This window comes from Macrobrachium nipponense, chromosome 27 (assembly GCF_015104395.2).
Source record: "Macrobrachium nipponense isolate FS-2020 chromosome 27, ASM1510439v2, whole genome shotgun sequence".
In the NCBI taxonomy this organism is placed as follows: Eukaryota; Metazoa; Arthropoda; class Malacostraca; order Decapoda; family Palaemonidae; genus Macrobrachium; species Macrobrachium nipponense.
Window position 1 is genome coordinate 10,700,203 of NC_087216.1, and position 25,353 is coordinate 10,725,555.

At 40.4% G+C, this 25,353-nt stretch overlaps 1 protein-coding gene across 1 annotated transcript; it reads left to right on the forward strand.

Moving 5' to 3' along the window:
- Positions 1-1,073: 1,073 nt before the first annotated feature.
- Positions 1,074-24,242, forward strand: LOC135200821 (zinc finger and BTB domain-containing protein 14-like; the record flags this gene model as incomplete). Its single annotated transcript, XM_064229495.1, is given in 5 exon segments — positions 1,074-1,363; positions 2,947-3,171; positions 4,163-4,414; positions 15,791-15,908; positions 23,573-24,242. Coding segments are annotated over 5 exon segments (1,130 nt in total), but the record flags the coding sequence as incomplete, so codon positions are not given.
- Positions 24,243-25,353: the final 1,111 nt, after the last annotated feature.

Below are 25,353 nucleotides of genomic sequence, written 5' to 3' on the forward strand. Positions count from 1 at the left end.
AAGAATTAAAAGAAAATTGAGGAACATAAGCCCTACAAGTTTGTCTACTTTTGGGTTTCTTTTGATGATGTGAAATCCTTATTCTGTGTCGACAGACACATCCTCCTCTCCCCTCCCCCCCTTTTTTTTAAGGAAGACACTGCCAAGTTGCTACATCCTTGGAATTTATTGGACTTGCTATCAGATTACACAATGATTTTATGTTTGCCACACCCTTCTAGGCAATTGTCCCTGACTTTGTCACCAAGACTTGCACTACCAGTAAATATCTCACCATTTCTCCATTTCTCATCACGTCCTTGATGGGTTTGACAACTCCAAATTTCTTGTCCGCAGACCAGTAAAGGGAGCTTTTCTGCTAGAGTACTTTGTACCTCTGATGGAGACAGATGGTTTTTCAGGTTTATGGAGGTTGTTGAAGACTTGGCAAGTTAGGTATAAGTGACTTTTCATGAGATCAGGGCCCTCCTGACTTCTATACCATGTAGATGTTATACCCATTGGGAATTGGTTGTGCTCCTGGGGGCTTTCTTCATAGCTGGACAAACTTTACCAGCAATGGAAGATACTGTACTGTCCTCTTCATGGTTAGCTGAGATCTGTTTCCTTCTTGCTGTACTTTGGGGGTGTTTCATAACCTACAGTTCCCTATGAAACCTGCCAGATTCATCAGACCTTCACCCAAGTCTTGAAATATTACTCTGTCAACCTCCACCTAAACTGGGATTTGGACTCTGTATGATCAATGAGTTTATGATGAAACAAATTTAACATGAAACATGTTTCCATATGGATCCATCAGTCATATATAAACTGCTCACTACCTAGCCTTTTTTTTTTTTTGGACAGTTGCTTATAGCTCCTCTTTTTTTCTCTGTCTATATACCAAAAAACTGTCTAGGCACATTACTACTATGAATGAAGGATCCATATAATAAAAGGTTTTGTATGTAAAAATATGTTTTATACCTATTATAAAAACTTATCATAATACTGTTTAAACTTTAACTGTTTTGAGCAGTGTACATGTATGCTTACTATGTATGTTGTATTAATTAAACAAATATTTTCAGAATTGTTTCCTGTTCCCCACAAGAGAAAGTTACTTGAAGAGAGTAAGAATACCTTGGCAAACATTTTTCAGAAAAATACAAGAAAAGCAGTGCAGAAGACTGCCCCTGTCCCTCCTATACTGATAAAGCAAAACCCTGCTAAAGCTACGGGATCACAAATAAATTCATGCTTGAAGGAAGCTCATAGAAGTGTCACAAAAATGATCTCCAAGTCTCCAGAAAAGGAACAAAATGATGATGAGGACGATGACGATGATGAGAGTTGTATTATAGAAGATGTGCCATGCAAGGTAAAATCTCTGTAGTACTCTGCAGTTCATAATGCATGATTAACATAGCGGGATGTTTGAAAAATTTGTTGAATATCAATTCAGATTTTAGATAGGGTAAGCATTGGTAAATTAGAATAGCATTTGAAAATGTTAAGTGACATGTTTTTTCACTTTGTATCAAGATATTCATTGTTCCATCTCTGTAGATTAGCAAAATTTTAAAAAGTGCAATGATTGTATGCGGGTCTGTGTGCACTAATGGTTATATATATGTTAAAATTTTGTATTTCAGAATCTTTTACTTTATGATCAGTACAGTGGTGATGTATCATATCATATCATTTATCATATCATTCTCATATATCGTATCATTCTCAGAGGTCTGGATAAACTAATCCTTTATTATGCATCGTATCATTGGGAGTGCTGCCAAGAGAGCATAATCTCAAAGACCTCCTTACTGCTAGAATTATAGTTAACAGCAGGACATCTGTGGAAACTAAATTTGCATTATATATTTTAGAATGAAATGGGTAAGAATATTGTTAATTTGCGAGTATACAGCATAACACTGTGTCATCAATGTATATGCAAGATCTGAGATCTTTTTTAAAATGATAGAATTAAAGACCAGCTGTGTCAGAGACTGTTTTCTCAACTTATTTAACAAAAAACCCATTTCTTCTAATTAGCCTATTTTGTGGTCAGTAAAATAACCCAGACAACTCGGTTCTCCAAAAGAAAAGCAATACATATAGTAGTTGAAAGGTACCTTAAAGGTAACTCTGAGTAAGCACTGATCCAACATTTCACAAGAATCTCAGACATTCATCTTTCCAGAAGGATTTATATTTGCTTGAAGATTCATCATCATTCCATCAGCTGTTCCTTCTTTGGGTGTCCAGTATTACTGTGTTGTTTCACTTCTGGAAGTATTGTGATTTCTTCCAGTTTTCCATCATAGACTGTTCTGCTGAATCTAGTCATATCCATCACAGTGATCAGTAATTGTGTTTCACTAAGTTTTGCTTCTTTAGGAAGACTGTTACTTTATTCGAGCCAATTGATATTTCTTTATTTTTGTTTGTCCGAACTTTCATTTAATAGTTGGCTTGCTGGTTAGTCTAGTTTCACTAAATTAGGTTTTAGCTGGTTGGGCTGACTTGGGGATATTTTGTGGGTTCAAGTAAGTTATCTTGTTCTATAGTCTTTTGTACTTTAGCATGCATTTCTTTTTTTACACTTACTCTGCAGGTAACATTATTGGTTTGCGCATATGAAAAAAAAGGAACTGTATTGATATAGTAAGAAGACTTTTTCATGTGAGCCATTTTGCTAATTTTGCATACTAGAGTATTCCTGTAAAGTTTTCAACCATTTACCATCTGTCCTGAATGGGTAACAACGAATGATTTTTTTAAGTTTTGAAAAGGTGAATATTAATAAAACCTAAGAAACTGTTAATATGCATTGAAAATTTAAGGTTACTTTAAATATAATACTTGGATATTTGAACTACCATGATTTTTCACTGGCTATTTTCCATCCTGTCTCATCCATCATTTACATATAATATTTTCATGATTTGTTTGCTTTTTCAGAGTCAACAGATAAACAGTTATTCCCCCATCAAAGAAAGAACTCATATAGAATGGAAGAGTAAGAAATATATGAAGATTGAATCAGATGCTCACAATAAAAGTAATGATGCAATAGAAGATATTGACATGGAAGACAGCTCTGAGGCTTTGCCTTGCACAAAACCAATTGGGGATAACCAGAAAGAGGCTTCTGTGCAGGGTCAGTCATCACAGAATCCAGATCCTGTAAGTTTAATTTATTATTAATTTTTTTCTTTGGTCAAAGTATACTTTACATTTAGCAACACGCTTTGGAATCTTCTTAACTACCTTGAGATGTAGTATGAGCACAAGATAAGGCCAATTTCCAGTATAAAAATAGCATAAGGTGTGGTTAATGTTCTCATATATCTTTTAAGATGTGACCTTTTAGTTAATGTACAAGTCATATTATACCTTTCTCTGGCATCTATCCAAAATCTTTTATGTGAAATGAATCGTTAAAAGAATGAAATAAGAAGTCTGAGCTGTTGCAGAATGTGGAAACCTTATTGTTTGTTTCTTGTGATGACTATGTAATAGTTTCATATCTATAGCTACCAAATGAGACTTGACTTTTGAACTTTCAAAAAATAGGAAAATTATCAACTTGAAGATGACAGGCTAGTGGTCTTGTCACTGTCTACCACTACAAGGGTAGTTGAGTTGTTAACTTTCAGGAAATGAAGGCCCAGTTGTATGTTTCTGATTACAGTAAACCATCAGTTTAATGTTTGTGTAGCCTTACATCTCTATGAAAATTAGAGATACGATTTAGAAAGTTTACAGGTATTGCATAGTAAAATTGATAACAGTTAAATATTATCTAAAAGTGATAAATAACAGTTAATTTTTATCTTTATAACATATGGAAGGCTAGAGTATTGAGAAACTTCATATGAATATCTCACCCTTGTAAGCGCCTTAGTAGATGTTTGTGTGGAGATAAATGTGATGGTACATTTGTTTTGCATTTTTGTATTGGCAAATGTCTGGTGATATATGAAAATATAAAAAACCATCATCATCATAAACATTTGAAAGTCAACTTTTCCTTCTAAGTGTTGGTTGAGAAAATGATAGTATTTTCACTATTATTGTTACAACACAGTCTATTGTTGATCAGTACTTTAAACACACCTTAGAGTAACCTTAGAGTAAAAAATACTTTATCTAATTTCATTATTCTTTTTCTCAGGTAACATTCCTTGAAGTTATGTGCTTGGAAAATAGTGTAAATGCAAATGGGAACACAGATGGTATTAAATCAGAGCCAGCTTCTTCAATGTCAGATGATCAGTCCGAAACTTCTCCACAGCCCATCATCCTTTTATGCCCTTATTGTAAAAAAGTACTAACTACAAGGTCTAATCTCCAACGACACATTGATACCCATCACCGGCGCCATACATTCTCTTGTCCCACTTGCAACAAGAAGTTCACAAGGAAGGTCAGTTTTAGAGCTTTACCCACAAGTGCAGCATTGGGTTCTTAGCTTCATTTGATTATTGTAGTAACTGTGATGTAGTCGTATGAATGTAGCCAACATAATTGTTTTCTTTAAAGATACAGTATTGTAATGCTTAATTAAATTTTGGTGAATATCTTGATCGTTTGTATCTTAGAAAGAATACTGAGAAGTTGTAAGCAGCAGTAACCTACAATAATAAATTACCGAAAATCAGAATGGGTTTCTTTGGAAAGTGAGCAGTTGTTTTATCACAACCTGTGGAATTAAACATATTTTTGCCAGGTATATAAGACATAATACCCCAATTTTGAGGAGTAGTATATTCTAGAACAGTTATAAATACTATAAATTAAATATAAATATACATTCAACTTACCCGTCAGATATATACATAGCTATTACTCCGTCGTCCCCGACAGAAATTCGAATTTCGCGGCACACGCGGCAGGTAGGTCAGGTGATTCACCCCCCGCCGCTGGGTGGCGGGAATAGGAACCATACCCGTTTTCTAATTCATATTTTTTCTGTCGCTTGGAATGTAAACAACGTTTGCAGTTCCTCCTGATGGATTTTCGTGTTTCATCGCCATCGATCGTCTGGGCTAACTTTTACAGGGAAGTAATGGATCTTTGGTTCGGCATACGCTTTTGTTAACTTTTTGATAATATTAACCCTCTTACGCCGATTGGACGTATTAAACGTCGAGTCAAAATGTCTCCCGTATGCCGATTGGACGTATCATACGTCGGCTCAAAAAAGTTTTTTTAAAAATTCGCGGAAAAATACTTATAGGCCTACCAGCTGAAAACTTTTGTATCACGCGCCTTGGGGGATGCTGGGAGTTCACGGATCAAGGCGTTTGTTTTGTTTACACTCGCTACGCAGGCGCGCAAGCGCGAATTTCTTTCTTATCGCACTAAAAAGTATCAGTGACACATCTCGAATTATTTCGTCACTTTGACATAATTATTGCACCATTTTAAATTATCCTTTACATGAAGTATTATATATGAAAATGTGTGCAATTTCATGCACAATACAACTAAAAAATACTCATAATTGTAGCTTTTATCAGTTTTGAAATATTTTCATATAAATAACGATAAGTGCAAAAATTTCAACCTTCGGTCAACTTTGACTCTACAGAAATGGTCGAGAAACGCAATTGTAAGCTAAAACTCTTACATTATAGTAATAATTCAATCATTTTCCTTCATTTTGCAACAAATTGGACGTCTCTAGCACAATATTTCGATTTATGGTGAATTTATGAAAAAACTTTTTCCTTACGTTCGTGCGATAACTCTTCCGATAAATTTTTTCGTGCGATTGTCCTAATGTTTGCACCCTTTTAAATTTGCCGTTACATAAAGTTTTTATATATGGAAATGTGCGCAAGTTTCCTGCACAATACAACACAACCCATGGTTGTAGCTTTTATCAGTTTTGAAATATTTTCATATAAATAACGTTAAGTGCAAAAATTTCAACTTTCGGTCAACTTTGACTCTACCGAAATGGTCGAAAAACGCAATTGTAAGCTAAAACTCTTATATTCTAGTAATATTCAATCATTTACCTTCATTTTGCAACGACTTGGAAGTCTCTAGCACAATATTTCGATTTATGGTGAATTTATGAAAAAAAAACATTACGTTCGCGCGGTAACTTCCGAAAAAATCAGAATTTTTTTGTGCGATTGTCGAAATGTTTGCACCATTTAAAATTAGCTGTTACATAAAGTTTTATATATGAAAATGTGCGTAATTTCATGTAGAATACAACTAAAAATGATTGAAGGTTGTAGCTTTTCTCTTTTTTCGAAATATTTGCATATAAATCACGATAAATAGAAAAAAAAACCACGTTCGGTCAAATTTGACTCTACCGAAATAGTTGAAAACGCAATTGTAAACTAAAACTCTTACGGCCTAGTAATATTCTGTCATCATTTTCTTCATTTTGAAACAAAATTGAAGTCTCTAAAACAATATTGTGATTTATGGTGAATTTTTGAAAAATATATTTACCTTCACTCCGCGCGCCGATTCGCGGCCGCAAGTCTCCGAAATACGTACATGGCATTATCCTAATATTTGCTCCGTTTTCATATTAGCCTTTTTTATAGAGTTTCTATATCAAAATTTGCGCAAATTCATGAAGAATACAATAAAAAATAATTGAAGGTTGTAGCTCCTTTTCCATCTTCGAAATATGTCCATATAAAAAAATATATATATTAAAATTTCGACATTCGGTCAAATTTAACTCGTCCGAGAATGGTCGAAATCTGCAATTCTAATCTAAAACTCTTACAGTATCGTAATATTCAATCATTTGTCTTAATTTTGAAACAAATTGGAAGTCTCTAGAACATTATTTAGAATTACGGTGAATTTTTGAAAATAACATTTTTTTACGTCCGCTCGTTACGAATTCGTACATCATTTTGTGATAATATTTTTCCGGTGTTGCTTTTATTGTTTTACAATGTATTATATATCAAAATGATCGCAATTTAGTGTACAATACAACGCAAAAAAAGTAACTGGTTAGCTTTGACCGTTTTCTGCACAGCGTGATTTGAATACAATTATGTATGAATTTTTTTTTTTCGCTACCATATATCGCATTATTTTACATATGATAATGATATTATTTTTCATTTCTGATGGTTGCATTCTAAACTTCAGGCAATGGCAAACAAAAAAAGGGGCGGGGCCAAAAATGAACTCTTAATCTTCAAAGTACGCACGCTGTAATTTTTTGAAAAAATTATTTTTTCCACTTCCGCGCTCACTCCAAACCAGGCCCGGCATACGGGAGAGGTTTTGATTTTTAGGGCTCCGGCGTAAGAGGGTTAACTTCGAAAATTTCGAAGATTAGTGACGTGTAACTACCAAAGTTTTCGGTAGACACTCATGCACTTTCACGAAAGTGAATTACTTATACTTTCATGAAAGGGAATTACTTATATTTATTCGTTAATACAAATAAGTGTTAGTTTGATTGAGAAATGTATATCTTTCTTCCTAGTTGGGGAAGTCAGAAAAGTAACTATCCTTTAGAAGCTTTATTAGCTCTTGTGTTAACGAGCAATTATAGTAGTAACAGTACTAGTAGTTGTTGCATCCTCATCACCTTTCTTACTACGCAGAAAATCTACAAGATTCATATTTGCAAATTGTAGACTTTGGAAATAGAGTTCAAATGCGAACTCTTTGAACGTAAGAAGTGAATATAGTGTTCCCCCATTACAATGGAGGGTGCGTCTGATCGGCTCTGTCTCGCTCTCAGGTCTAGACCTCTTCCAAGCTCACAAGCCCAGAGGAGAAGGAATGTCGAAAACCGTAAGGAGGTTTCAGAGAATCCCCACCGGTCAGGCGTCCCCTCGGCAGGTTCTGTAGAGCGTCCCAGACTGCCAGGGATAGCCATTGGAAAGGCATCCTAAAACAGTGTTTCTCCCTTTTTATGCCTACTGTTCCATGATGGATAGGAGAACTTCGAATGAATGAATTTGACGAAGATCCTCGTATAATGCCTTCTGGTAGAATTTTTTTTTTTTTCGCAACTAGACGAGAACGCTATCCCATGGGGGTATGAAATTGTTATTTCAACATAAGATTCCCCATCGGTGCATTTTTAGATATAGATCTATTCTGATTAGAATGATTTAGATTATTTGTCAATTGAATGAATTATATGGATCTCGTTGAGTGATAAAGCATATATGTATGACTTTTAAGCTTCTAGGCTCCTCCCACCTGCTTAGGACAAATCGCCTTAGCTACGGTATGGCATGGCATACTCACATACCGAAATTTATGCTATAATGGTCACTGAAATCCTTACAAAATTTCCTCCTAAATTAATACGGTTTACCTTAATGTAACAGTATTATAGAGTATTCTATTACGCTAGAGTATGAGTTATATGATGCTTTCGTGTCTTCGAGAAGTGATCGGAGAAGCATATCTTTATTGGTGAATTGAGAGTAGGATAGAAACATTTTTCTTCGTGTTAGAAGAGGTTTCCATGAATTACCAGTACCCTTCTAGGACTTTCCTAGGAAGAAATTGTTTAAAAGGATTGTTTAGACGACACCTATTTAGTTTCTAGACTTGTCGAAGTCTCGTTCGCCTTAATTATGCTTATATAAAGCTTCCTGAAGCTCGATAAAATTTTAATAGATTCATTTATTAAATGGAGTAACTGGCAACTCTGGAAAGGGAAGGCCAGTCGGCTTTCGAAGACTGCTTTCGCTTTGAATTGAGAGAGACCAGCGGCAGTACCATGTTGTTCTCAGTCGTGAGCGGTCGGTTACAGCTCTCTCTCCTGCGGAATGGGATAACTAACCGTATCTCTTCCCTACAATCGTGGTCTTAGCCTCGGATTGAGGGAATACCTAAGCTGTCATAAATACATATTGTCTGCCTTTTGTTAGAAGCTTTCAATAAGAAAGATATTACAACCTTTCAAGCTGTTTACCGTAGATAACATGATTAAAGGATTCTAATGCAGCAGAACATTATATTATTTAATGCACTAATACTTACGAAAGCATGTCTTATTAGAGTACATACTAGTGAGAAGAGAGATGTAATAGAGATTCACTTCAAGAATACGCTATGGTTAAGTCTTCGAGAAACGACACAACCGTATTTAGAATCGGATATGCGCAGAAGTTGTGAGTCGATAGGGAAACATTCTTTTAGTGGGAAAATGGTTTCCCTGAATGGATTATACTACGTATATAATAGTTTTTCATAATAAGAACGGAATTAACATATGAAAGGATGTCGGGTACCATAAAGACACAGATGTTCTGGCACATAAACATAAAGATAAATTAGTAGGAGGCGCCAGCCAAAATATTTCTTGTTTCGGAGGAGAGGGAGGGATACGGAAGAATTAACCGAGGAAAAGAAAAATTACCCTTCCGATATACTCGAATTAGAGGAAAATTGAGAAGAAAAATCCAACTATGGTGTACTGAAAAAATATAGGATTCTTACAGCACCTCTTCTTATTTTGATATCGAGATTCCTGACCACGGTTGCAAGTAATGGGCCAGAAGCGTGACGCCTCCCAGGAGCGAGGCGCTAGGCAAGCGCGAGGACGCTGCGAGGCGCGTGACGCCAACCAGAAGCAGGACGCCTCCCAGGAGCGAGGCGCCAGGCAAGCGCCAGGACGCTACGAGGGCGCGAGACGTCAACAAGAAGCTGACGCCTCTCAGGGAGAGAGTCGCCAGGCAAGCGCGAGGACGCTCCAAACGCGGTTGACGCCAGCCAGAAGCATGACGCCCTCCCAGGAGCGAGGCGCTAGCAAAGTGCCAGGACGCTTCGAGGCGCGAGACGTCAACTAGAAGCGTGACGCTCAGGAGAGAGGCGCGAGGCAAGCGCGAGGACGCTCCAAGGCGCGTGAACGTCAACCAAGAGGCCGTGACGCCTCCCAGGAGAGAGGCCCAAAGGTTAAACCGCGGGGGACGCTGCAAGTCGCCATGATAAACGCGAGGCCGCTGCCAAGTCGCCAAGACGCAAGCCAGAAGAGGGTGGGACGCCTCCCAGGAGCGAGGCGCCAACCATGCCAGCAAGAAGCATCATGGATATCCAATTTCTCAGTATATTTGGAGATAGACTTTCCAAGAGTTTCCTCTTTGAGAACTGACACAGATCAGTTTTTTTCCTGACAGGGACACAAGTTATCGCACAGGCGGCCGTGGCCCTTGTCAGGATTAACTGAAATTGCGGAAGTCTCTAACAAGAACAGACTTCTCATGTCAGGTGATATAGTGGTCGCGTGAGCGACTTCTTTCCTGGCAAAAGGAGTTGTTTTTGGGAGAAACTTTTCTTTGCCAGATCAACCCTCTACTGACAATTATTCTAGAATCGCACAGGCGAACGTAGTACGTGTCAGGATAAGTGGGTTCTTCTGCTTTATAGTCCTTTACATGGTGAAGAGAACCAATATCTTTAGAAGTCTCTCGCTTTCCTCAACCTTATGAGACAAGTGATAGAAAATATATCTGACTCATAAGTTAATCTGGGTGCAGTTTTAGAAAGACCTTGGCAACCCCTTTTTTATTGCACGTTTTTGGCTAGTCCCTTGAACAATGCAGCTCCCCTTTTTCCTCTTTCATTGTTATTAACAGGATGTTATATTATCCTACTCCTATGTAAACATATAACAAGGGAGACCTTGTAATGTTTTGGTACTGGAAAAGACTCATAGGAGCTCTCAGTATTGGGTGAGAGGCTTTTTCAAGTATTTGACCGTACTTATTACGGCCTGATGTCCTAGGATAGGAATCTTGAATGATTCTCCTCGATCCTGGATCATTTATTAGGAGAATAGGATAATAATAACTTGTTGTTTTGCTGAATAACGATGATAGAAATTTTCCATTCTCTCGTTGCCCAGGCACAAGGACGGGAAGAATGATTATAAGAGAGAGGTAGCAATCTACGCCATCTTTATTTTAGAAAGGGGAATAAAATTTAGTCTTTTTCCCCTAAAAATATAAACTCTACAGAATGTAAGACAAAGGGCGTCAAAGAAAGAGAGGATAATACGTTATGCCTCATTTTAGACTTAGAGAGGTTGGATTCACAGAGGTCACGTTTCTTCTCATAGCAAGTTTTGCAAGTCTTTTCCAAGACAGTCTGAATATTCTTTCAGCATCTATTTTTAATGGACCTTAACAACCTCTCCACTCTGAGTCTGTCTGCGTGCAGACTGACCAGAAGTGGACATGAATGAGAGGATGTTTCAAGGTAAATGACAGTAGTCATGAGTAAGATATATATGATTACTGCAGGTCGTGCTAGAGGAATGAGAAAACTGTCCTCTTCCGATATCTCTGTGACCACATAGCGGTTTTTTCTTCCCTTTCAGAGGGAAGAATCACCTTTGTATATTTCTGCTATCAAAGAACGCAGTAAAAGGCTATATACTCTGTCTCTATAAAGGGAATTGGAGATAGCAGAGCATTAAGATCTTCGGGATCTTATACAATACCTCTATACGACAAGACTAGGAGATCTGATAATTACAATGGGATCCTATTTGGGCCTCAGATTCCGTGTTCTGACAAGATGGAACTGGTCCTCATCAATGTTTCTCTTGGTACTAAAGGACCAAAATGACGAGTGAAATTTTGGGCTTGGAATCTGGAATCAAATTCTAGAAAGACTCGGCAATGGGTTCCTGCCAGCATGGTATGTTTTGGCAAAAGAAACTAAAACATTTTATTCCTGGATCAAACGCTTTCAGATAAAGGATTCGTTGTCCAGGCAATGTATTTACATTCTCATCTACAAAAGGAGATAAGGTTTAAACGTTTGCTGACAGAGTCTTTTTAATACGATGAGGGCTTCAAACCACTTCCCAGAAGGTTCGAAGAGATATTTAAAGAGCTAGAAATCAGGAATCCTCCCAATTTCAGCTCAGAATCTCCTTAGACTTCCAGGCTCTTTCCCTGCCTTCGTGCAAGGATAGGGAAGATTTTGCAACAAGAGAACTCTTCAACATGTGGAAGAGTGCTCGTTAGCAACGGAAGTATCAAGTATGATCCTCCTCGGAGGAAGACTGGTCTCTCGGACTATTAGATTTCCTATCGTCTACTGGATGTAGCTGACTAAAATTACCTCCCTTGTTACGGAGGCCATAAGCTCAAAGTGAAAGAATTTCTTCCACCCCCTTTTCCATTCTCCTGATAAACGATTGTGGATGTTCAGACTTTCGGACAATGTAGCGCCAATCAGGCGCCAAATGCAAACAGGCGTAAAGACGCCAGAGCAAGACAGTCCAAATAAACACTGTCATTGTCTGATGAGGAGAAGGAGTAGGCCTCCAATCTGGCGCAGATGCGCTAGAGGCGAATAAAATCAGGCAAATAAAGTGTCCGAGGTGGACATTGCCAGTTTTCATCGAGACTCTTAACAAGCTCGAATCTCCAGCAAGTGGGGAGAAGTCAGCCAGGTGCGAGGAGCCAGCCAGACGCGAGGCGCCAGGCAAGAAGCGCCAGCCAGGCGCGAGACGCCAGGCAGGCGCGAGACGCCAGGCAGGCACGAGGCGCCAGCCAGGCGCGAAGCGCCAGCCAGGCGCGAAGCGCCAGCCAGGCGCAAGCCAGGCTCTGGGCTTCATCCAGAAGAGTTCTATTTCAAAGAAAGCCCTGTCGGTTTCTTTGGAACAGTGGAATCTCTAAAGCACTTCTTGAGTAACTCGATGATTCCTTCAACAGCTAAGAATTAAAAGCGCTTGAAGTGCGGGCTTTTAACAATTCTTGTTCTTTCCATAACAATATGTCGTGAGAGACATATTAGCTGTAATAACGGGAGATGCAACTCTGTGTTGACTCCTCTTTGCACGAAGGAGATCAAGTGGGCCTATGAGAGATCCTTCTCTCTTTGTTATACGTGTCCACGGATGCGTTGCTGGGATAGGGAGACGACACTGATCCTTAACTAGTGAATTATTTTTTTAATTTTTTTAACATAAGAAGTGTATTATTTTCTGGGTTTATTTGAAATGAGTTTGGGGATAGCTCTTTTCAAATTAAGCACAAACCCTCGTGTTAGGATCAGGTGATCGGGATCGGTGTTGTGCTCCTTAAATTATGCCAATAGGCATTGGTGTATTGTCATGTAAGTGGATAAGCCCCATTGACAAATGACACTAGATTCTGTCAAGTAAGTGGATAAGACCCCCATTGACAGATCTACAAGAACTCTTAGCCATAGGTCACATCCTCGCTGAGGCTCTTGAGACGAAGCAGACTACTAGCAATAGCTAGGAAGTCGACCCTTCGTCTAAACACATAGGAACCAAGGTTTTATTTATTTATTACCTACAACGTATGTTGTTTACCTGTATATTCAGTAATAGCTGTCTTTTACCCTCCACCAATGGTGTGAATCAGCTATGTATATATCTGACGGGTAAGTTGAATGTATAAAAATGATATTGTTATGATACAATAAAGTTTTATACATACTTACCTGGCAGATATATACAATTAAATGGCCCACCCAGCCTCCCCTCAGGAGACAGCTGGAAGAAAAAATATGAATTAGAAAACGGGTATGGTTCCTATTCCCGCCACCCAGCGGCGGGGGGTAGATCACCTGACCTACCTGCCGCGTGTGCCGCGAAATTCGAATTTCTGTCGGGGACGACGGAGTAATAGCTATGTATATATCTGCCAGGTAAGTATGTATAAAACTTTATTGTATCATAACAATATCATTGTTATTAAAGCACATCATAGGCACTTGCTCTTACACAGTCATACATTACAAACAAACTTAAAGAATTATGTAAATGTCTATTACTAATTTTAAAAACTTTCTTTCCTGCGCTCCCTGAAACATACATTGATGATAGTACTGTAATTTTAAGCCTTCATGTAATACATATACGTACTAAAATATTGTTATGTTGTTTGATATCTGAAAGAATTATTACAGCATTATAACGCACACCAATTACTCAGACTTTGTGTAATAATTTGTACATATAAATATAGTTATGCAATTATACAGATAGGAGATTTTTAAAACTAAAATGTATTTTTTAATACTAACCTGTCAGTATGCCTGTACCTAAACCTGCAGTCATCAGCTCCACAGACATACAAAGAAAGAAGAAGAAAATCTTCATTGGTCAAGTTTTAACCTCATAAAAATAATTTTAGTATCCTCATAAGGACAGGAGAATTGAAATACTAGTACACATTTAGCTGAATATTGGATTGGTAACTCATGACATGCCAATTACATACTGCCCAATATTACCTGAAGTGTTGACAGAACATCTAGATATCTATACTGAAAATAATGTTCTCTTCAGTAATTTAGAGTTTGGCTTTCACAAGGACTTGAGTATTCATAGTACAGTTCTTTCAGTTGCTGCTCTGACCATGTTAATTATGAGGCTATTGTTTTCAATCTCAGACAGTTTGGTGTTGGAGGAGTTTGTCTTATTACTACTATACTGAAGTAACAAATAGATTGCCAAGGTTGTTTGTGGATAGGCACAATAGTGTCTACAGGAATATAGTCTTTGGTGTTCCTTAGGGTGTTGTCTTCTTGTTTGACTGCGACCCAAGTATGGAATGACCGCACAGTCAAGAAGTTAAATTGTTGGAACATCGTGAGTTCAAACTGTGTGCAAATCAAGATGAATAAGTCGACACCTTACATTCCCTCTTTCTTATAGAAAGCCCTCCACTGAGATATAGGCTAAGAACAACATTCTGGGCATGGATTAGAGATAGTAAAAAATTTGCATGGTACCTACTGCAAGTTGAATGGGGATCTGTAACAGAAGCCAAAAACCTGGAACATGGAAATCCCTGAACTCCTGGACACATACATTTACAGGGCTTGGAACTCTTTGAGGAACCCATGGTCAAAAGACAGACACTCACACACACTAAAATGCAAAGAAATAATGAGCAAATAAAGCAACTGGTTTGGTTGAAGGGAAAGGAGGTGCAACCTGTTTACTCTCCAAGGCAGTCAAAACAAAGACTGACTGCATCACGAGGTCCCAAGCTTAGTTTCCCCCCCCCGGTGACCAAGCTTCCACCTCAAATTATCATATGGGTTTTCGCCAGATGCGCCACAGATTCCTTGCTTTACAATCTTTGATTTTTTTAACCTGTTTCCAGCTGGTGCTAGAAGATTATCCAATTGTTAAGACCTCAGGTTTGTAAGCTATGAAAAATGCAAATTTATTAAAAATTTGCCATATTAACACTGAACAGGGTCATGTGTGTCTCATTTCATAGCTTATTTTGGCTAAGGTTATTTGTGTTATATTGTATATATAGTTTATTCTTTACTTTATATTTATGCCTATAGTACTCAGTTTCTTTCCCTACTGGAGCCCTTTGACTTGTAACAGTCCTCTTCAGCTGTGGTTGCAGCTTGGCTATTGAAGTTGATAAAATTAATCAAGTAGGATCACCATCAAACCATTTTTTTGTAGTGATTTGGATGTTCTTCATTATTTTTGACATTTCTTTCTTACAAACCCATTAACCATATAATAAGAGTCCTTCTTCCGAGCACAAAAGACCTTGTTGCTTCACATACAGTGTTCACGAAAAGTGGTGTTACTGGTTAATAAATGCATGAAGGCCCAGATGCTGATTAAGATAAAACTAACTTTTTCTTCTGTCTGGCAGACAAAACACTGGTGTTCCTGGAAGCATCCAGGACTATGATATTAGGTATACAGGTATAATGATAATGGTTAAGATAAAAATATTTTTTTATAAATCCATAGTAGTTATCAAGGACTCTTGACATTTAACTTGCCTATTAATTCATTTATTTTGTTTTTCTCCAGGACCGATTAAATGAACATGAGAAGCTTCACTCAGGAGAAGCTCCTTACACTTGTGATGAATGCGGAAAAAACTTTGCCAGGCGGGATAATTTGAATGTGCACAAACGAACACATACAGGTTTGTACTTCATTACAGTACTCTGCTAGTTTACTTGTCCTCTTGTTATATCTCTTTGATACTGGAGACTAAAACCTCTGTATCTCATTACAGGTAAAATCAGTATAGAAGAATAACTCAGAAATATGACCTTTAAAAATTATATGTAATGTGCTTTGAATGTAAATGATTAAGTAAGAATACAAAATCTTATTGTTCCTTTGAGAATACAAACCTTTATCTTCTGTTTAAACATACAGTAATTCGTCAATAGTAAATGTAAGTTTCCAACTGTGTAATTTAGAAATAAGTAAGAATTCAGAAAAAAGTAAATAAATTAACCAAAAGCAAAAAGTTTCTCAGAAAAAATAAAATTTCAGGTAATTATCCAAAGGGGTTCTAGAAAAAAAAAAGTAATACAGTATTAGATGTACAAATTAGTGGAAAGTATTGAGGAATTAGGACAAAAATGTTTTATAATGTGAGCACATAGCATACAAGACATATAACTACAGTATTATTTTATGTTCCATATGTAATTTAGTGTAATACCTCTGCATTTTACTTGACATCTTTATGAACACTGCATGTTTTTAATAATTGTATTTGTACTTAGCAGAACTCGATAATACTGTAATATTGCTGGAATTTATTTAGATGTCATCATTATTATTACATGTACTAATTATTGCAGTGAAAAAAATTGCATTTTTATGTGCTGTTTAGCTCATGTTGTTCTTTTCTCAAGTTGGTGTGTAAGTTTCTCAATATTTTTATTAAGCATTTTTTTTATTTGTACATGAACTTTCCTGCCAGATATATACTTAGCTTACGTCTCTGACGTCACGACAGAATTCAAAACGCGGCAAATGCGACAGGTAGGTCAGGTGATCTACCCCACCCGCCGCTCGGGTGGCAGGTGTATGAACCAATCCCACCCCCTTTCCAGTCATAATTTTTCTGTCGCCGGTGTCGACTTACATCTGGTTGTTGATACCTCTCGATTTGGATTATTACTCGTTTTCGCCCTGGATTGTTTCATCGGACTTTTGGTGAAGTACCTGCTCCTTGGCTTGGCATTTGCGATTTGTGGACCGGTTTTTTGGATTATTCTTTTGATTATTCTTGGAATTTCATTATGTCTGATTTGGAAATTAAGAAATCAACTATGTTCAGAGTTTGTTCTGTTAGCGATTGCAAGGTGAGGCTACCGAAAGCTGCGGTAGACCCTCACACAGTATGCATGATGTGTAGGGGGGGGGAATGACTGCTCATTTATAACCCTTGTAATGAATGTGGTAATTTGAATGAAGAAGAATGGAAGGCGCTTTCTTCTTATGTAAGAAGCTTGAGAAGGACAGGTTAGGAAAGCTTCATCTAGGAGTTCTAGTAGGTCTCGCGCTAGCGAGTTTGAAGTTGATAACCCTGTTGTAGACCCGTAGGCTGGCCTTTACCAGTTTCAGCCCCTGCTTCCTGCACCGAACCCGAAGATGCGCCTTCGGAGGTGGACACTATGAGAGCCACTATTCGCAGCATGGAGCTGAAAATTAAAGTGCTAGAAGGTAAGAGTGATAGCAATTTTGTGCAGTGATCCCAGTGCAGTGGAGGGTGCGTCTGATCGGCTCCCTAATGCTTCTAGGCCTAGACCTCTTCCAGACTCCCAGACCCAGTGGAGGGAGGAAAGTCGAAAGCCGCAGGAAGGTTAGGGAGAACCCCACCGGTCAGGCGTCCCCTCGGTAGCGCCTGATGTTCGATCCCAGGCTACCTTGGATCGCGCCAAGAGAGAAGTCTTACAGCAATGCTTCTCGTCTTCGCCTTCTCCTTCGCCCAAACGTGGTTGGAGCTCCTCGGAAGCTTCTCGGCCGTCGAAGAGAGCCTGGCAGGCTTCTTCCGCTCTCCCTCCAGCCCTGAAGTTTTTTCGGAAGATCTGGATTGGATGTCAAGAAACCGAGGATTTCTTCGGAGTTCGCTCTCCTAGTAAGGATCGAGCTGCGTCTCCCGTGAAGGACTTTGTTAAGTCTCCTACACGTGTGTTGGCTAGTCTGCAGGCGCAGATTACGGCTCTGGCTGACTCCTTGATTGTGACTTCTGGTCGTAGGAAGGACGTCTCGCTCCCGGTAAAAGAAGTCCAAGGCGCTCTTCTCGCCAGGCTTACGCTATTCGTCAGTAACCGCCCTCTCTCCAGGAGTGGATCGTAGTACGAGGCGCTCTTCAAAGGACAGGCGGCTCTCCTGCGGACATCGTTTCTCCGTCTGACAAGGGGCATGCTTCCCGTAGACGAGCCTCTCCTGACAGGCGCTCGTCTCGAGACAGGATCTCTCCCGCTGGCAGACGCCAGGAGCCTGGTAGGCGTTTTTCTCATGGTAGCCGCTCTCCTTCAGGCTTTCGCTCTCCTGTGACCAGACGCCCTTTGGCAGACAGGCGCTCTTCTCCTGTCAGCCGCCCTTCGCTTAGCAGGCACCAAGAGCCTAGTAGGCGCTCTTCTCCTTCAAGGCGCTCTTCTCCCGATTTTCGCTCTCCTCGAGTTAGGCGCCGGGAATCTGTCAGACGCTTCTCGACTGGTAGGCGCTCGTCGCCAGAGATTCGCTCTCCTCGCAGCAGGCGCCAAGAGCCTGATAATCGCTTCCCGCATGACAGGCGCTCTTCGCCAGGCAGCCGCTCTCCTTTAGACAGGCGCCAGGAGCCTGATAGACGCTTTTCGCCTAATAGGCGCTCTTCGCCTAATAGGCGCTCTTCAACTAATAGGCGCTCTTCGCCTGATAGGCGCTCTTCGCCAGATTTTCGCCCTGCGTTCGTTAGGCGCCAAGAGCCTAGAATACGCCCTCATCCTGACAAGAAGGAGTTTTCAGGCAGAAGCTCAACGGAAGTTATAACTTCCCCGGTTAGATGTCAGAGTTCTTCCAGACGTTCTTCCAAGGATGGACTCTCGGCTGAGGACAAAACAGCCTTTCACCGTAAGGATCGTGAAGGATCTTCGGCGGAAGAAGAACAGGATCCCTCGGAAGAAGAAATTCCTAAAGATTCCTCCGTTTCTTCATACAAGCGTTTGACGGACCTGTTGCTTCAGGAATTTGGAGACGCCCTTTCTCCTGTCGCCCCTCCCCGCCCTCGCCTCTTTCGTTATTTTCGACTTCGAAAACTTCGAAGGTTTCATCCTGTGTCAGGATGAAGCCTGCAATCTCTATGAAGAAGGCGCTTAGAGGTTTTGGTGAGTGGCTTCTTTCGAAGGAAGAGAAAGGGAAGACGGTGTTCTCTTTCCCTCCGTCTAAGCTTACTGGGAAACTAGGATTCTGGTATGAATCGGGAGAACCCTTGGGCCTCGTTCTTCCATCCTCGGCAGACTCGGACTTCTCTTCACTGGTGGATTCCTCTCGACGCTCTGCCCTCATGTCTGCTAAGACGACATGGGGGATGAATGAGCTTGACCACTTGTTGAAGGGAATGTTCCGAGTCCTGGAGGTGTTTAACTTCCTTGACTGGTCTTTGGGCGTTTTGGCCAAGAAGACGCAGACCCCGGATTCCATTTCTCCTGAGGATCTTATCAGTGTTCTCACGTGTATGGACAAGGCAGTGAGGGATGGATCGAGTGAAGTAGCTTCACTTTTCGGAGCGGGAGTGATCAAGAAGAGATCTGTGTACTGTTCGTTCCTGACGAAATCAGTATCGCATGCTCAGAGAGCCTCTCTCCTGTATTCTCAGCTCTCTCCTCAACTCTCCCTAAGAAGATCGTTCAGGATGTTTCTTGTGCCCTTTCAGCTAAGGCTACACAGGACATGCTAGCCCAGTCTACCAGGAAGCCTCACTCTTCGTTCCAAGCTAAAACCAAGAGAGAGGCTCCAGTTAGGCAGGAGCCCTTTCGAGGAGTCCCTCCTGCCAGAGCTTCTTCCTCTAGAGGATCTAGACCCACTAAACGAGGGAAGACCTTCTCTAGATCCATCAGAGGGAAGAAGTAGGATTCAAGTCCTCCAGACATCTAGTGGGTGCCAGACTTCTGAAGTTTGCCGACGTCTGGGCCCAGAAAGGGGCGGACAACTGGTCACTCTCGATTGTCCGCAAAGGCTACCTCATTCCCTTCTTATCAAGACCTCCGTTGACGACGACTCCGAGGGAGTTGGTAGCCAAGTACAAGGACCCCATCATGAATCAAGCCCTCTCTCTAGCAGTAGATCTTAGGCTGGAGAAGGAGGCGATAGAACTAGTGAAAGATCCTAAATTCTGCGGGTTTTTACAACAGACTGTTCCTAGTTCCCAAGAGCTCAGGAGGATGGAGACCGGTTCTGGATGTAAGCGCCCTGAATGTCTTCGTAGAAAAAAGGAAGTTCGCCATGGAGACAACTTCTTCAGTGTTGGCGGCTCTTCGTCCAGGGGACTGGATGGTGTCCCTAGATCTTCAGACGCTTACTTCCATGTGCCTATCCATCCTTCTTCACGGAAGTTTCTGAGATTCATGATGGGAGGGAAGATCTTCCAATTCAGGGCCTTGTGCTTCGGCCTTTCGACAGCCCCTCAAGTTTTCACGGTTTAATGAAGAATGTAGCGCAGTGGCTACATTGGAGGGAGTGAGGCTGTCTCTCTATCTAGACGATTGGCTGATCAGAGCAAGCTCACAAGAAAGATGTCTGGAGGACCTACAAAAGACACTGACTTTAGCAAGTTCGTTGGGGCTTCTGGTGAACTTCCAGAAGTCACAATTAATCCCCAGTCAAGAGCTGATATATCTGGGGATTCGGATGGTTTCTCCGGATTTTCGGGCATATCCGTCACAGAGAGGATTGCTCGTTGCCAAGAGAAACTAACGACCTTCCTAGAGAAAGATGCATGCACAGCGAGGGAGTGGATGAGTCTGTTGGGGACACTTTCCTCGCTGGAGCAATTCGTTTCTCTAGAAGGTTGCATCTCAGACCTCTCCAATTCTTCCTTTACCGGAACTGGAGGTGTCTCTCTCTAGACCTGGAATTCTCCTTCAGGATATCAAAAGGAATCAAGAAGGACCTTCTGTGGTGGACAGATCCTCTCCGATTCGCAGAAGGTCTGTCTCTGTACATGCCAAACCCGAACCAAGTATTGTTTTCCGACGCGTCGGAGGACGGGTTGGGGTGCGACCCTAGGGTCAAGAGAAGTGTCAGGCACCTGGGAGGGGGAACAGGTGTCCTGGCACATCAACAACAAAGAGCTGATGGCAGTGTGGGTTGGCGTTTAAAAGCCTTCGAGCCCACGTCCGAAATGCTATAGTTCAGGTCAACTCGGACACACCACAGCCTTGGCTTACATAAGAAGCAGGGGGGGACACACTCTTTCTCCTGTACGAAACAGCGAAGGACTTGCTGTTGTGGTCTCAGGCAAGGAAGATCGTTCTCCTCACCAGGTTCGTACAGGGAGAAAGGAATTGTCAGAGCCGATCTCCTGAGCAGGAGGAATCAAGTGCTCCCCTCGGAGTGGACTCTGCACTCAGGAGTTTGCCAGGACCTGTGGAGGTTATGGGGCAGACCTCATATCGACCTTTTTGCGACAGCAAAGAACAAGAGAATAGACCTCTACTGCTCCCCGATCTCGGACCCAGGAGCAGTGTCAGTAGATGCTTTCCTTCTAGACTGGAGAGGTCTGGACGTCTATGCTTTTCCTCCATTCAAGATTCTGAGTCAAACCACTCAGAAAGTTTGCGGCCTCGGAAGCGACAAGGATGACGCTGGTAGCTCCATTCTGGCCGGCCCAAGATTGGTTCACAGAGGTACTGGAATGGCTAGTGGACTTTCCAAGAGCTCTTCCACAAAGAGTAGATCTGCTCAGACAACCCCACTTCGACAGGTATCACAGAAACCTCCCGCTCTCAATCTGACTGGCTTTCGACTGTCAAAAGTCTTGTCAGAGCGAAGGGGTTTTCAGCTAAGGCAGCGAAGGCTATCGCATCAGCTAGAAGGCCCTCTACCCTTAGTGTCTACCAGTCGAAGTGGGACGTCTTTCGCCGTTGGTGCAGAAACCAGAAGCTTTCCTCTTCCAGTACCTCTGTGACCCAAATCGCAGATTTCCTGGTTTTTCTCAGGGAAAAATGCGGTCTTGCAGTTTCGACCATCAAAGGATATCGGAGCATGTTAGCAGCTGTGTTTAGGCACAGGAATTTAGATATCTCCAACAACAAAGATCTACATGATCTGCTAAGATCTTTTGAAACTTGCAAGAAACCCTTGTCTCAAATTCCGAGCTGGAACCTGGATGTGGTTCTTCGTTTCCTGAGGTCCTCGAAGTTCGAACCTCCCCAGTCATCTTCTTTCAAGGATCTTACGAAGAAGGCTCTGTTTCTTTTGGCTTTAGCATCTGCCAAAAGAGTTAGTGAGCTTCATGCGCTAGAAGGAAGGGTAGGTTTCAAAGGAGATTCCGTGATTTGTTCCTTCCTTCCTTCTTTTCTAGCTAAGAATGAGAACCCCTCAAATCCTTGGCCAAGGAGTTTTGAGGTTCCAGGCTTAGCTCCCCTGGTAGGGGAAGAGCCAGAAAGAACTCTTTGCCCTGTAAGGACTTTAAGATACTACCTCCAGCGGAAGAAGTCTCTTAAGGGCATTAAGGACAGGCTTTGGTGCTCTGTAAAGGATCCCAGTAGACCATTGTCTAAAAATGCTTTGTCCTTCTTTATTAGAAGCCTCGTGAAGGAAGCACATTTGGCTTGCGGTGAGGATCAATTCAAGCTTTTGAAAGTCAAGGCTCACGAGGTAAGAGCCATTGCGACGTCCTTGGCTTTCAACAAGAATATGTCACTCCAGAATCTGATGAAAGCAACATTCTGGAGATGCAATTCAGTATTCGCGAACCACTACCTTAGAGACGTCAAGATTACTTACGAGAAGTGCTTCGCGTTAGGCCCGTATGTATCGGCGGATTCGGTGCTGGGGCAGGGAGCTGAAGCATATCCTTTGTAAATTTTTTCCCCTATTGTTTGTTTTGTGTTTTTATGGTTGTTTGAAAGAGGATGCGGGTAGGCATCTCTTTCTATTCGTATTGCTAACATTTAGAATGGTTAGGTGATCTGTTTGTGCTAGAGCTCCCTGCATTGGTAGTGGTCAGGCTCTGTCATTTAAGAGGGCGAATCCCCATTGACATGATCCGACTTGGATTCTACTGAGTAAGTGGATATCAAATCCCTTCGGTAGACCCAAAGAGTCTTTTCAGCTGTAGGTCACGCCCTCGCTGTAGCTCTTCAGGCTTTGCAGACTAATAGACAGTAACTATGAAGTCTTCAGCCTTATCAGGTAAGAACCAAGGTTTGTTAGTATCCTACAACAGATGTTGTTTTTCCCCTTTTTTCCTTGTTACCTCTGTCTTTTCCCTCCACCAAGGGTGTCAATCAGCTAAGTATATATCTGGCAGGAAAGTTCATGTACAAAATGAGTATTGGTTATTTTTTTTTACATAAAGTTTTGTACATACTTACCTGGCAGATATATACGATTGATGGCCCTCCCAGCCTCCCCTCAGGAGACAGGTGGAAGAAAAATTATGACTGGAAAGGGTGGATTGGTTCATAACACCTGCCACCCCAGCGGCGGGTGGGGTAGATCACCTGACCTACCTGTCGCATTTGCCGCGAGTTTTGAATTCTGTCGTGACGTCAGAGACGTAAGCTAAGTATATATCTGCAGGTAAGTATGTACAAAACTTTATTGTAAAAATAACAATATCATTTTTGTTCCATACAGGTGAACGTCCATACTCATGTGAAGTATGTGGCAAGACATTTTCACGGAAGGAGTACATAAATGAACACATGGCAGTTCATTCAGATTACAAAAGATTTTCTTGTCTGTGGTGCAGCAAGGAGTTCAAACACAAACAAAGTTTGCGTCACCATATGAAAAGTGCTCATGATAGTGTCAAACCTGAACCAGAATCTGAGATGGGTTCTGCTTCTTTGCAAGTTAATGTAAAGGAGGAGAGTACTTGAGAATTTTTGTTTCATGTTATTTGTTAAATTGTTTGGTCCCAAATGTAGGATTGTAAGTTGTTGATTATATTTTGAGACATTTATAGATTTATAAGATAGTCTAGAGCTTAAGCACAGGAGAGTTAGGGAAGCTTATAGCTATTTTTGGAGCTGTAAGTGCACTGATATTCTTACCATTAAGTTTTATAGTAACAAAGGAAACTACTTGCTCAAATTATTCAAATAAAATCAAAAACTTGTTATACTGTGACTTAGTAATTACTGTTTATGGAGAGTTTATTGTTAATTGATTCACATGTCATTTCATAAACTTTAAAAGTCAGTTTAGTCAGTGTTAATTATATTAAGTCTTGATATAGATATTCTGAATCTCTTCTGATCGGTATCATGTTAATATTATTCTAAATAAAAAGACTTATTTACAATTTTTTAAAACCTGTTAGTGTTTAGGCATACTGTAACTAGATAACTTATATATTGCGAATGGAGGAGGGAAAGAAAAGTGTAAGCCTTTGTAGCACAAATAAGTCAGGTTACTTTAGTGTTGAAGAATTGCTAGGTACGGTATACAGTATGGCTAGGGTGTAGCTACTTTTGTATAGAGTATGCTTGTGTATGTGTGTATGAATAGGAAGTGAGGTAGTAAACATATAGACCTCTTTATTGATTTTCTGCCCAACACACTAGTAACAAGTGGCTTTTCTGCAGTTTTGCGTTTTATTATAGTAAAACTTCAAAGATCTAGAATGAGCAAAGGGCAGGACACTTTTTGCTGGTTTCTTTTTATGCAAAAACAAACGTAACAGGAAGACTAGAGTTTGGTATAAGGAAGCACAAATGTAAAAATTCTTTGGTAATTTCTTCTACACTTTAGTCACATTGTCCTATCTGAGTTTTTGTTTTCCTAGAAAGCTCTCAATATCTGGCAAAATGTGGATTTGCTTTGTTTTTTTTATACAGAAAAAATATAAGATAAAGAAAGGGTTTGAATTAAGGAAAATCTAATGTAAGGAGCCAAACTTAAACAAACAAACAGTGTAGATCTTTGGAGATGTAGTTATTTTCAGTGGAAATTTTTATTACTCACGCTAGTACACAATGAAATTTTAAGTACTAAGGTAAAAACACTGATGGCAGGTGAAATTGTTAGTAAATAAACAGTTGTTTATTTGTAGCAAAATATTATAGTGCCTGTTCAAAGAAAGTACAGGAGAAAGTGGCACAAAGAAATCTATAAAAAATGTGTCCTTCTTAGAAAACCGTGAGAGTAAAGTAATTTTTTAGCTCTGTGGTCCGGTTGAAATGTGCTTCTCTCTCTCTCTCTCTCTCTCTCTCTCTCTCTTCTCGTTTCTCCTCTCTCTCCTCTCTCTCTCCTCTTTCTCTCTCTCTCTCTCTCTCTCTCTCTCTCTCTCTCTCTCTCTCTCTCTCTGTTCTATTAATTTTTAGAAAAATAACATTAAAAATCTAATGTATTTTGTATTTGTTCTATTATTGATAACATTATTGAAGGGTAACCAAAGTTAAAACAATGTTTTT